This window comes from Ailuropoda melanoleuca, chromosome 9, assembly GCF_002007445.2.
Source record: "Ailuropoda melanoleuca isolate Jingjing chromosome 9, ASM200744v2, whole genome shotgun sequence".
Lineage (NCBI taxonomy): Eukaryota > Metazoa > Chordata > Mammalia > Carnivora > Ursidae > Ailuropoda > Ailuropoda melanoleuca.
The window spans coordinates 66,880,000-66,893,150 of NC_048226.1; the positions used below are offsets into that span (position 1 = coordinate 66,880,000).

At 36.8% G+C, this 13,151-nt stretch overlaps 1 protein-coding gene across 14 annotated transcripts in view; it reads left to right on the forward strand.

Annotated features, from left to right (window-relative positions):
* Positions 1–13,151, forward strand: part of VPS13B (vacuolar protein sorting 13 homolog B) — a 768,204-nt gene that overhangs the window by 67,498 nt on the left and 687,555 nt on the right. For all 14 annotated transcript variants that reach the window (XM_034668364.1, XM_019810220.2, XM_034668365.1 and 11 more), the window contains one exon: positions 10,379–10,546. In XM_034668364.1, coding sequence (XP_034524255.1) covers positions 10,379–10,546 — 168 coding nt within the window. The remainder of the gene's footprint in view (positions 1–10,378; positions 10,547–13,151) is intronic.

Here is a 13,151-nt window from a genome sequence, read left to right on the forward strand (position 1 = left end):
AGGTTGACTCATATGGTTATTTGAGGACTCCTTTCTGGCAATCTTATCCTGCCTGGGAACCATATTAAGGTTCTTCCATGGTAGAGCTGAATTTCTGGTCTCAAAATTTTCTAGGGCAAAGATATGGCTGTGGTTACAGTTTTGGAGTTTGAGCATTTACATAGATCCAGAGATGCTTTTTGAGAACAGTTTTGGTGTTGCCAGTGGTCATTTGTTCTACACGCTTGAAGGACGGGTGGCTCTTGAATATGAAAAGAATATAGGTCAATATCTGACATCCTCTTTGCGATTTCTTTTCTTGGTATCTAGAACAGTCTTTTATCAAATTATGGATCCTGACCAATTAGTGCATTTGGAAGAGCAATTTAGTGGGTCATAGCAAGCACTTAAAATATATGGCAAAGAATAGAAAACCTCATAGCATGAAGGCATATAGTAAAGTTATTAGTAAAGAAACTTGTGCATATGTGTGTGCTTGTGCTGGGTTATATGTAATATTTCTTCCTGGGAGAGAGGGTTCAAAGATTTTGAATGTGACTGATTTGAAGTATACATGTTCTCTTTCAGTCAGTGATCTATAGGCTAGGACCTATGATTACTGCTAGTAACAGTTTTGAATTGTAGGCTTAGCATATTCTGTAAAATATGCTGATAATTCCTACTTAGAAAGTTTAAGGATGTTTTATTTATTCGTGCTGTCCTTTGTATTCTCTGCATTTTATCTCTGTAAAGTGAGACTACTTCTAAGTTAGACAGCTGGATTATTAAATTCTGTGCTGAAGCATACAGCCTTTGGCTTTTATTGAAGGTCATTTTATCTAAAATGGCTTTAAATGATATTGTCTTTTAATTTATTCAGGGTGTTTTAATTAAATGTTTCTTTCTTATTAAATAGTTACTCATTAAAAATTCTATTCGTTTGTTAGGAAGCTCAGCGGTATACTTTGTCTTCCATTGCATAGCTTCCTCTTTCTTGGTTTTGTCATTTAATTATCTCTTTCCTGGTTTTGTCATTTAATTATCTCTTTCCTTTTCTTTTTACCTTTTTACTCAGAATATATGTGTATGTATATACGTATATACACACAGTTTAATAGAAATATTTAGGATGTAGATAAACTTTAAAAACCATGTTGCCTACTGGGTCAGAAGTTATGATTTAATCATCTTTGATTATCATCTAGTAAAGAGGACAGCAGATCTGTGGAGGGCCAGTTATTAAATATTTTAGGATTTGCAAGCCGTATATTTTCTGTTGCAGCTAGCCCATTCTTCTGGTTTTTCATGAAATCAACCATAAATGATAAACTAACGTATTGTGCCTGTCTTGGCACAGACCTCAGTTTGCCAGCCACTGATCTAAACAATGTCTGGTTGGTAATAGGCATTTATATGTTTACTACACCTCACAGAAACTGAACTGTGCAAAATCACACAGTGTTTTCCTCAGACTTCAAAAATCAGAGAATGTGAAATAAGAAGCTACTTCAAGGTTTTCTGCTCTAGCAGTCTATCTTTTTTGGGACATGGGCCCTTGAAAATCTTTTGAAAAAGTTGTAGACCCATGTTTGCACATTTGAAACCGTACATAACTTCAGGTATTCACATTCTTGCTGAAGTCCATCTCTAGGCTCCTGCTAAGCCTGTGATCTAGCCCACATTTTGTGGATAAGAAAATGGAAGTCAGATATTTTGATATGCATGAGAAGAGCTAGTACTAAGTAGTCATTCAGTCAAAATTTTTTTTCTGCAGAAGATACTGAATATGAAATGGAAGATACAGTTTGTGGTGTATGTTTACATTTGAATGCTTGCCACATTAGACTGTTAAGGCTTGTTTTTCTGAAAAAATCTCTTCAAAGGGAGTTTAATAATAATTGGAGAGTATATGAGATAATTTAGGGATATTTGTAATATATCGTCTGTTGAAGAACCTAAGCCAAGAATGGCAATGTCTTGTTACAGAAGATAGCATAATCATTTCCTTTCTGCCTGCGTGTGGGGGTCCACAAGATTTTAAAGCTATCTAATCACTGTTCCTGGAACATCTAAGAGTAGAGAAGATCTATGGTAAATGAAAAAGAAATGCATTTCACATCTTCTATTTTTTATGTTTTTATTGTTTTAATATCTTCCATTAACATTTTCAGGAAAAGCTTTTTTCTCCCCCAATAACAGTGACACATTGTGTAAATTGTGTTAATCCACTGGTTAAGTTCTCAGCAGTTAGCATTAACCTAACAAAAGTGTTGCTTTCTTTATGTACCAGTACAAAGACTGTGTTCGACTAGAAGCCCAGTCTTCTTTTTTTAAAAGTAGGCTCTATGCTCAGCATGGAGCCCAACACAGGGCTCAAACTCATGACTCTAAGATCAAGACCTTAGCTGATATCAAGAGTCAGACACTTAACTGACTGAGCCACCCGGGCGCCCCTAGCCTTCTTTTATTTGGGGGTTCTGCTGTGCCATAGCCCAGACTTTGAATTCTACTGCTTTCAGCCTTTCCAAGAGGACAGTCTGGAGAGGACCTTTCTATGTCTTAATCCTCCGATGTTGGAAGTGATACTTATTCTGCTCAAATTTCACTGAGGAAAACTGTTTGCACGGACATTATGTGTGGCTTAGGAGTCCTTTTCTCAGTAGTAATTCTACAATCTGGAAGGGTAAGCACAAGATATTCATGGATAGTCCATCATTTCTGATATCCAGGTGTTCTTTAATATATTTAATTACCCTTTTAAAAATAGGTCATGCTTAAAACTATTATGTCAATAACCTTCAAGATATCTAATGTTTATATTTTATTACAGAAAAGGTGATAATTGGAGAGTTTTTATTTCCTTCTAATTTGATTGAAATTCAAAATATTGCTTGGTGGCAGGCTGTCCAATTCCCCAAATCTTTCTGTGTGAATGAGAGCATGCTAGAGCGGCTCATTGAAGGCTATATTTGCTTTTAAAGAATGAACTGCTTAATCCAGGAGTTTGTAAAATACTAACTACTTTGCAAAACCAAAGCCAAGGGGAGCTCTAAGGAAGCACAAATAATATTTTTTGGATCCTAAAAGGAAGGAGTAGTTACGTCCAGGTGTGTGTGGCTTCCAAAATACACAGGTATGATGGGAAGGCAGGAAAGATTGAAAATGAAAGGATGGGAAATAGCATACAGATACTATAAAAAAAAATACAGCATAAAAACCAGGCAAAATGAACCTTAAGGCAAAAGCATTAATTGATAAATGTAATAGATACTAAATTATAACAGGTACAGTTTTCCCCAAAATATGTGATGACTTTGTGTGTATCTCACAACTTGGCTATGAAATGTGATAGATCAAGAAAACACAAAATCCCCAACTATATATAATTGAATATCAAAATCAACAAGATTATTTTAGTAGGTACATGTAAAACTCTACACTCAGATAAGACAGTGTACCTTCTTTTAATGCACACCTTAAATATCTACGGACATTGTAAAAGACTTGGTCAAAAAGGAAGTCTTGACAAATTTCAAAGAATCACTGTCATAAAGACCATACTCTCTGGCCTTAGCACAATTAAACTGTAATTACTGATAAGTTTGAATTTACCTCTACCATTTTATTGTTATATCTTTGTAAGCTCTGATTTTCATTCTTCAATTTCTCCTCTAATGCTTACTGTTTATGTTCAGAGTTCAAAAATAGTTGCTCCATACATTCTTTCCAGGTTTCTATGGCTACATTCAGTGGGACAGAGAGGAGTATGCTTACTTCGTCTCACCCAGAACTGGAACCTGTTACTATTTTGACATAGAACCTTTTAGAGACCGTGTTTGTGTGCTCACCTGCATGCATGTGTGCATACAAATACACACATTTTTCTTTTTCTAACTGACATTTTAAAATGTTATGTTAGGATCTTGTTTCCAGAACATTAATGTTTTTACATTATTATTTCAATCATTGGCGTGTATTGTAGAGTGTAACTTTTCCATAGTTTATTTAACCAATCCCTTTTTGTTTTGATATTTAGGTTAATTTTTAAGATTGTTAGTCACCATATAGTACTTCATTAGTTTTTGATGTAGTGTTCCATGATTTATTATTTGCGTATAACACCCAGTGTTCATTGCACTTCATGCCCTCCTTAATACCCATCACTGGGCTAACCCCCCTCCCCCGTTCCCCTCTTAAACCCTCAGTTTGTTTCCCATAGTCCATTGTCTCTCATGGTTCGTCTCCCCCTCTGATTTCCCCCTCTTCAGTTTTCCCATCCTTCTCCTAATGTCCTCCGCGCTGTTCCTTATGTTCCACATATGAATGAAACCGTATGATAATTGTCTTTCTCTGCTTGACTTATTTCACTTAACATAATCTCCTCCAGTTCCATCCATGTTGATGCAAATGGTGGGTATTCATCCTTTTTGATGGCTGAGTAATATTCCATTGTATATATGAACCACATCTTCCTTATCCATTCTATTGAAGGGCATCTCTGCTCCTTGCACAGTTTGGCTATTGTGGACATTGCTGCTATGAATATTGGGGTGCATGTGCCCCTTCTTTTCACTACATCTCTATCTTTGGTGTAAATACCCAGTAGTGCAATTGCTGGGTCATAGGGTAGCTGTTTTTAATGTCTTGAGGGACCTCCATACTGTTTTCCAAAGTGGCTGTTACCCCTCGGGGCTTTCAGGATTGTTTCCTTGGATCCAAGATTTGCAAGTTGTACTATTATATGTTGGGGCGTTGGTCTGTTCTCATTGATCTTGGGAGGGGTCCTCTCTGCCTCTTGGACACGAATGCTTGTTTCCTTCCCCAGGTTAAGGAAGTTCAGTTACGATTTGCTTAAATATATCTTCTAGACCTCTCTCTCTCCTCTCTCTCTCTCTCTCTCTCTCTCTCTCTCTCTCTCTCTCTCTCCCACTCTCCCTCTCTCCCTCTCTCCCTCTCCCTCTCTACCCTTTCAGGGATCCAAACATTTCTGACATTGAAACATTTCATGGCATCATTAATCTCTTTCAGTCTGATGTCTTGGGGTTTAAGCTGTTTTTCCCAGCCCTCCTTGGTTTCCTTCTTTTCTGTCATCTTATCTTCTAGCTCACTAATTTATTCTCCTGCCTTGTTTACCCTGGCAGTCAGAGTATCCAGTTTAGACTGCATTTCATTCATAGCATTTTTAAGTTTGGCCTGATTAGATGTCATTTCTGCCCTTAGAGATTCTGTATTGTTGCTGATATTTTTCTCAAGCCTAGGTATTGACTTCATAATTGTTACTCTGATGCCTGTCTCTGATATCTTGCTTATATCTATATCCTTGCTTATATCTTGCTTATATGGTCTGTGGCAGAGGCCATAGTGTCTGACTCTTTACTTTGTTGGGGGTTCCTCCTCTCTGTCAATCTTTTGGAGGGTGGTTGAGGGAATGTACAGAGTCCAAAGTATTAACCATGAATCAAGCAAGATGCACCTGTTTTATAGGGACCTTAGGGTTGTTGTTCTCTTGTTCTTCCAGCCTGTGTTCTGGGGGAGGGTCCTGCTGCACTGTTACTCAGGCAACCCTGCTTGGGCAGCATTGCCCTGCCCCCTCTCTGGGGTGGGCTCAGTAAAAACCGGTTTTTTGGGCTTTTATTCTCTGGCATCTTTCGTCTTTCATCTTTCGCTGGCAGCTTTCTGTGTCTGTTCCGAGAGTCAAAGCAGAAGTGACCACATCCAAACCTCTGTCTCAGAACAGAAATCACAGTCTGCTCTTCACTGAGTTCTTCAGGATACACAGTCTCTGTTTTCTGTATGTGCTGCTGAAAACTGCAGCCCTCCTGGTTGTGCATCCCACAGCAACTCTCCAGAGGTCTTGGTGCTTCTAAAACCACGAGCCAGTCTGTTCACATGGGCATACCCACAGCTCCTGCATCCTGTCGGGGGGCTGGACTAAAGTCCTTTCCCTGCTGCTTCCAGTCTGCGAGTCTGTGCTTGGTCCCCAGCGCTGGTCCCCAGCGTGGGAGGCTTTTGTGCTCCAGTATTATATCACCTTCTTGGCTCCAGCTTATGGCGGCTCCCTTCCCCTTCTGTTTATCTTCCGATATCTACCCACAGAATCACGGCTCCGTCCTTCATGCCTTGAGACCACTGGAGATTGTCTCCTTGTAGAGATCCACATATATCTTCTTACATCTCAGGCTGATTTCATGGGTGTTGAGAATGATTTGGTAGATATCCAGCTAAATTCAGGAGACCGGTTGAAATAGGGTCGCCTACTCCTGTGCCGTCTTCCTCAAGAGATAAGCCACCAGTTTTTCCTAGGTTAATTTTTATTTTCAGTTTTGTAAAATGCTTTAACAAACATCATTACACCTCTGTTTCTTTAGGGGAAATTCCCATCAATCTATAGAATCAGAATTTGTGAGTAATTTTAAGGTTTTGGCAATATAGCCAAATTGCCCTGTAAAAAGTTTGTTAACAGTATTTTCTTTCAAGCACATTTTTGGTCTAATGCAATCTTTTGTTATTAAACATTTCTTTGAAAGTTTCATGGATGGAAAATGCTATCATACATTTTATTGTTAATTGGGATTACCATTTTTAAAAAAGTTTGTATTTAAATTCCAGTTAGTTCACATACAGTGTACTGTTAGTATCAGGTGTGCAGTTCAGTGATTCAGCACATCACCTGGTTCTCATTACAGCAAGTGTGTTCCTTCATTCCCATCACTTACTTAACCATCCACACACCTCCCCTCTGGTAACTGTATTTGTCCTCTATAGAGTATCTTTCTTGGTTTGCCTCTTTCTCTTTTCCGCTATGGTTGTCCTTTTTTTTTTTTTTTTCCTAACGATTTTATTCTCTTTTCATCACTTTGTTATATAGAAAAGCTTAATTTTTACTCTTTTTTTTAGCTGATCAGTATTCAGTTGTATCTTTTGAATATTCTATATAAGAATGAATATTCTATATAAGAAATAGTCATCTTTGTGTAATAGTAATTTTTCATCCTTCCCTGTCAGTACTTAAACTTCTTCTTTACCCTTATTTAGTAGTTTGAAGATTCTGTGACAATCGAAATAATACTAATAGTATTGTCCACTCACTGCAGTTTTTCTTAGCTCCCACAGTAACTGCCTTAATTTATCTTCTAGTTATTACCAAACTTGATGGATGCTTTTTTTAATTCATGTTTTATTGAATCTCTCTACTGCACTGACAATAAAGAATCCTTGCTCTTAACCTTTTAAAAAAATTATTTTGAAATAGTTTCAACTTCTCAAAAAAGGCAACAGCATTACGAAGAGCTTCACTTTTAACTATTTGAGCATAAGTTGCCCATATGATGTTGCATAGCCCTCAAATTTACACCAAAGCTACACTAAAATGTTTTTAGGTATGATAACCAAGTCATCAACCATGGAATTTGATTTTGAGTGACTTGGCTTCTCAGTGCCATTAGGATGAACAGATTGTAGATGTTGTCTCTTTGTAACCAAAATTGGTACGCGCCATTTCATTTAAGAATATGAGGGCACCTGGGTGGCTCAGTAGTTAAGCGTCTGCCTTCGGCCCAGTACATGCCCCGCATCTAGCTCCCTGTGCGGCTGGGAGCCTGCTTTTTCCTCTCCCACACCCCCTGCTTGTGTTACCTCTCTTGCTGGCTATGTTTCTGTCAAATAAATAAATAAAATCTTTAAAAAAAAAAAGAATATGAGGGAAATAAATAAGTTCTAGTCTTTGCCCTCTAGCATTTCATAGTTTAACAGGGAAGATAATTCTATGTAAACATACACAAATGGCAGAAGTAACATAAGCCCAAGGAAAGTGGTAGATACCATCTTCTTAATGTTGTGTAGGTTGGAGGACATTGGAGAAGAGGCCATAGTGGAGAAAACATTTATACTGGGCCTGTGACAAGAAGGGAGAATGGACAAGGAGTACTCTAAATCGAAGGAAGAGTATGAGCAAAGTCATGAAAGTTCATAGTGTTTTATCTGGCCCTGTGGGCATAGATGATATGTCTGGAGGAATGGGGTTTATTGGTGGGAGAGAGTTCGATAATGATAGGAATTCTTGGAAAGTTTGGTTAGTAACAGACTGTTGTTTTAGAGCCATCTAGTATGACATCTTCTAGGTTCTTACCCCAGAGTGACCTTGCAATTTCAGATGCTTAGGGAATAGACCTGGATTACTGTTATGTCATCTGAACAGATATACCCTCCGGGACTATCTAAATATTTAGTGATGGGAGCTAGTAGATCTGCTGTTTGACAGTCTTCTACAGCTTACTTAGAACTAAGTTATTATGGAGGATTGGGGAGATAGTGTATCATTTTTTCCATTGGCTGGTTACTGTTACTTTGGTATTGCATTTTTAATAAGGAAATGTAGTCTATGGGAGTAGTTCTTTTTAGATATTGTATTCTTTAATATTTTAGTCTTTGGTGAATTGGCTTATTCATTTCAACTTGTATGCTAGTTTTATAATGAGAAACTGAGGGGTGCCTGGGTGGCGCAGTCGTTAAGTGTCTGCCTTCGGCTCAGGGTGTGATCCCAGCATTCTGGGATCGAGCCCCACGTCAGGCTCCTCCACTGGGAGCCTGCTTCTTCCTCTCCCACTCCCCCTGCTTGTGTTCCCTCTCTCACTGGTTGTCTCTCTCTCTCTGTCAAATAAATAAATAAAATCTTTAAAAAGAAATAATGAGAAACGGAGGGAAAATATTAAAAAATAGATAAAAAAATCCATTAGTGTTCTGTTGGTTAAAATGCATTTACAGTATTATGTTTCTATTACTTTGCATTAAATATTTTCTCCAGTTCTATCTTTGAGAGTTTAATTTTTCTCTTGAAGGTAATAAAAAGTCATGAACTCTTGAGAGGTTTTTATGAATTCCTTATTGATGACACGTTTTTGAGAAATAGAAAAACCAATATTAGTCATGCTTCTTGACTTCTTAGAAACAGGATGTTTATTTTTATTTTTAACATCCGTGATGAGTAGTAATAGCATGGGGGAATATACATTCCAAGATTGAAACTTTTGATTTTTAAAATTTCTTTTGGAAGCTTAATTTGTTAAGCATTATTTTAGTGTCTACTCTCATAAAAGAGTATTTAGTACCTTAAATTTATTGATATTTTGTGTGTTAATTTTGTAGCATGTGATTGGCACTCTAAAAGCTGCTAATAGTTTCCACATATGAGAAAAATTTGAATTTAGTTGTTTTACATTTCTTTCATATTTGTACCCATTGGGAATGAATGAAGGAATTGGTTTTTGCAAAGTTTTTATGGTTGACTGGATTTAAATAGGCTTTCTCTCAGCCGGCTTTAGTGTAGGTGTTAACAGTGTCAGTTGCTGACAGAAGTTGATTCTGTTTTGCCCAGTTAAGTTCTGAATACAAGCAGGATAATTCATGAAATAGCTAAAATTTTAATTAGTCTTTAAATAAATTTTATAGTGGGAAATGCATTTTAATTAAGTGAAATTTTTCATCTTTTTTCCCTGTGTTTTCTTAAAATGCTGTTTTTTTTCTAATTTATATTTTCAGTTAAATTCCTTACTAATGTATCTGTATACTCATTTATTGTGTGAGAAGCTTCTGAGAGTGTGGAGTATCCCATAGTAGCATAAAATTAAAAGAAAATTTTGGAGATTTTAGGCAAGCTATGGCAAAAAAGAATGTTCACTAGTTACTTCTGTTGTTTTTTTTTAAAGTGCTATTTGTTTATTGTTCGTATTTCCCTGTGTTCTCATTATGCTTTTCTTGATTCTTCTCTACTTTTCTTTTTTCTTTCTTTTCATTGTGTTCTTCGTCTGTCTCTAAATTCTATCTACATTTTCTTCCTCATTCTTATTCTCTCCTCTACCTGCTTCAATATTATTTATTAGTAAGCTGAAATACTTGAATCCATTATGCTGATCATGTTTCTCCTACCTTTCTTCCTCCCAGTCTAACTTATATTTTTATGGCTAAAGTAGGAAGAGAAGATGGCTCATAAAGAAACTTAAAGAAGCAACTCTTCTTCTAATATGTTGTATAATCAGCATATAGTAACATTGTTTCGTTTGGGAAAATGTTTCTAAAATAGGCAGAAACTGGGCAAAGTACTGATATAAGATTATCATTGACTGGGATCTAGTATTATGTTATTAAAAAGGTATAGTCTCTGTGATTTCTCTTAGTACATGAACACTTCCTTATTTAGAACTTCTTGGTAATGGGGTTTTTGGGGGTAGATCTGCTACTTATTAGCTGTGTCAGTTTTGCCAGCCTGTATACCTGTTTCCTCTTTGCAATATGTGCTGAATGTTACCCACCTATCATATACGTTAAGTTCAATAACATTTTAAGAATAATTCTTTATTGACAGACTTATGGCTAATTGAATCCTTTTTTTTCTATTTTATAGGTTATGTGCAGAGTCTGATTAGACGAGTTGTAAATAATGTAAATATTGTTATAAATAATCTCATACTAAAATATGTTGAAGATGATATTGTTCTTTCAGTCAATATCACTTCTGCAGAGTGCTATACAGTAGGTGAATTATGGGATCGTGCATTCATGGATATTTCTGGTGAGTAAATATTAAGAAAAGTGTAGATTTTTCCATTATTGAAATAGTTGTCTTGGTTTCTAAACATTTTTTGGGCCAATTGGCTTTCTGATAAATTTGATGAAAGCTTTATACCTCAGCCTAGAAAAATGAATATATATAAAATTTAGCATACAGGGGCATCTAGATGGCTTAGTCTGTCTAGCGTCTGCATTTGGCTTAAGTCATGATCCTGGAGTCTAGGGATTGAGTCCCACATTGGACTCCCTGCTCAGCGGGGAGTCTCCTTCTCCCTCTGCCCCTCACTCTGCTCTTGTGCTCTCTCTCTCTCATTTCTCTCTCTCTCAAATAAATAAAATCTTAAAAAAATTAGCTTACAATATAGGGGGTTTAATAGATACTCAGATTAAGAAATCCCAAACTCTGTTTTTAATATTCTTAATTTTTATTCTTTCTTACCTACCACATGCATGTTTCAAGTGTACTATATAACATTTGCAGTGCAATGGGTTTGTAGTAATAAGAATAGTTAAAATTTTTGATGTGTTTGGGGGAGGAAAAGGAACACGTTGTTTTTGTATTGCTTGGTAGTGGCAAAACAGTGTATCTGACTGATTTATGTTTTAGGTTTGTATATTCCAGAGCATATTTTGGACTTCTGGATAATCCTAAAGCCTCTTTTGACTTTCACATGCTGTAATCTCCTTCTGCTTATATTAAAAGAACTATTAAGTAATATCATTTTAATAACTACCATTTATTACTATATTATTATGTTTTATGTGGTATACGCTGCTAAGCGTTGAAAATACAGCTGTGAAAGAGATAATGCTTTTGTCAGAAGAGATATTAATAAATCATAATATTTGTTGATAAATATTCTGATAGGGTAAGGAGTGGACGTTTTTTGAAAATATAGTGTGGAGGGGCGCCTGGGTGGCTCATTTGGTAAAGCATCTGCCTTCGGCTCAGGTCATGATCCCAGGGTGCTTGGATCGAGCCCCCTCATTGGGCTCCTTGCTCAGCGGGGAGCCTGCTTCTCCTCTCTTGCTCCCCCTGCTTGTGCTCTCTCTGTTAACTAACTAAATAAAATCTTAAAAAAAAAAGAAAAGAAAAGAAAATATAGTGAGGAGACTATTGTGAGCATCTTTTACCTGTGACTTGCCAGGGTATCTGTTTGTTAACCAGTGTTGACACTAAAGTTAGACAACCTGAGTTTGGATCCTGGCTGTCCCATTTAGTAGAGCTATATGACCTTGGGTGAGTTACTTGACAATTTCTTAATTTCTTCATTTGCAAAATGGGGGTAAAAATAGGAGCTTTCTTATAGAGTTATTTTATTAAATACATTAATTCACTGAAAGCACTTATAAAAGTGTCTTGTACATAGTGCTCAGAAAATGAGCTGTTAAAATTTACTTTTTTTCTCTCAAATTCTCATAACTCCATAAAGTGATATCCTTTCTCATTCTTTTACTTATATATTCACTTATCTTAAGTCCTACTTAAAGGAAAGCAAAAGGAAATTTAGTCTCAAGGTTACTTGCTTAGTTTAGGCATACAACTAGGAACTAGCAGAATTTGATACAGTCTCATTTTTGTGTGTTCTTCAAGCTTCAGTCTTTCCTTTCCTTTTTTTTTTTTTTTAAAGATTTTATTTATTTATTCGATAGAGATAGAGACAGCCAGCGAGAGTGAACACAAGCAGGGGGAGTGGGAGAGGAAGAAGCAGGCTCATAGCGGAGGAGCCTGACGTGGGGCTGGATCCCATAACACCGGGATCACGCCCTGAGCCGAAGGCAGACGCTTAACCGCTGTGCCATCCAGGCGCCCCCCCCCTTTTTTTAAGTAGGCTCCACACCCAGCGTGGGGCTCGAACTCCTGACGCTGAGATTAAGAGTCCTATGCTCTACTGACTGAGCCTGCCCAGGTGCCCCTTAGTCATTACATTTTAAAATGAAGAGTAATTGTGATCTCACAGTTTTGTTGTGAGGCATTAATCAGTGCACATGCAAAGTCCCAAGCATTGTTTCTGAGACCTTGTTAATGCCTTCCTCTCATCCTCTGTGGGGAAAGTATTCCAAACAAAGGCCACAAGGAAACATTAAGGAAAATGGAAAACAAGCAGAACTGGATAATGCAGGATTGAATGAATGTGTTGACATTTTATGGGAAGAAATTTCATTTATAGTTTTAATATACAAGTAATGTAAATATTACTTTGGGAAATTATAGTGAATTAGAGTCTTGGGTTGGGAGTTAGGTCATCTTGGTTTGAGTTTTCCTTCCACCACTAACTTAATATAACCTTGGGTGAGTCATTTATAAAATGTGAATTATCATTATTACCAATGTGCTAATGTATGTAAGAAAATCAGGTATCATACCACATGAAAGTTCATGTTGAGGGTGTTGATAAAAACAGCAAAAATAGTATCTTTCACTTGTTGGGTTCTTGTTAACTGCTGGGCCTGGTGCTATGCTTTTTTACATAATCTGGTTTTAATCTTAGCCTTCTGTGATAGTTACTGTAATTTCCCATTTATTATTATTATTATTATTATTTTTTTTTTAAAGATTTTATTTATTTATTTGACAGAGATAGAGACAGCCAGCGAGAGAGGGA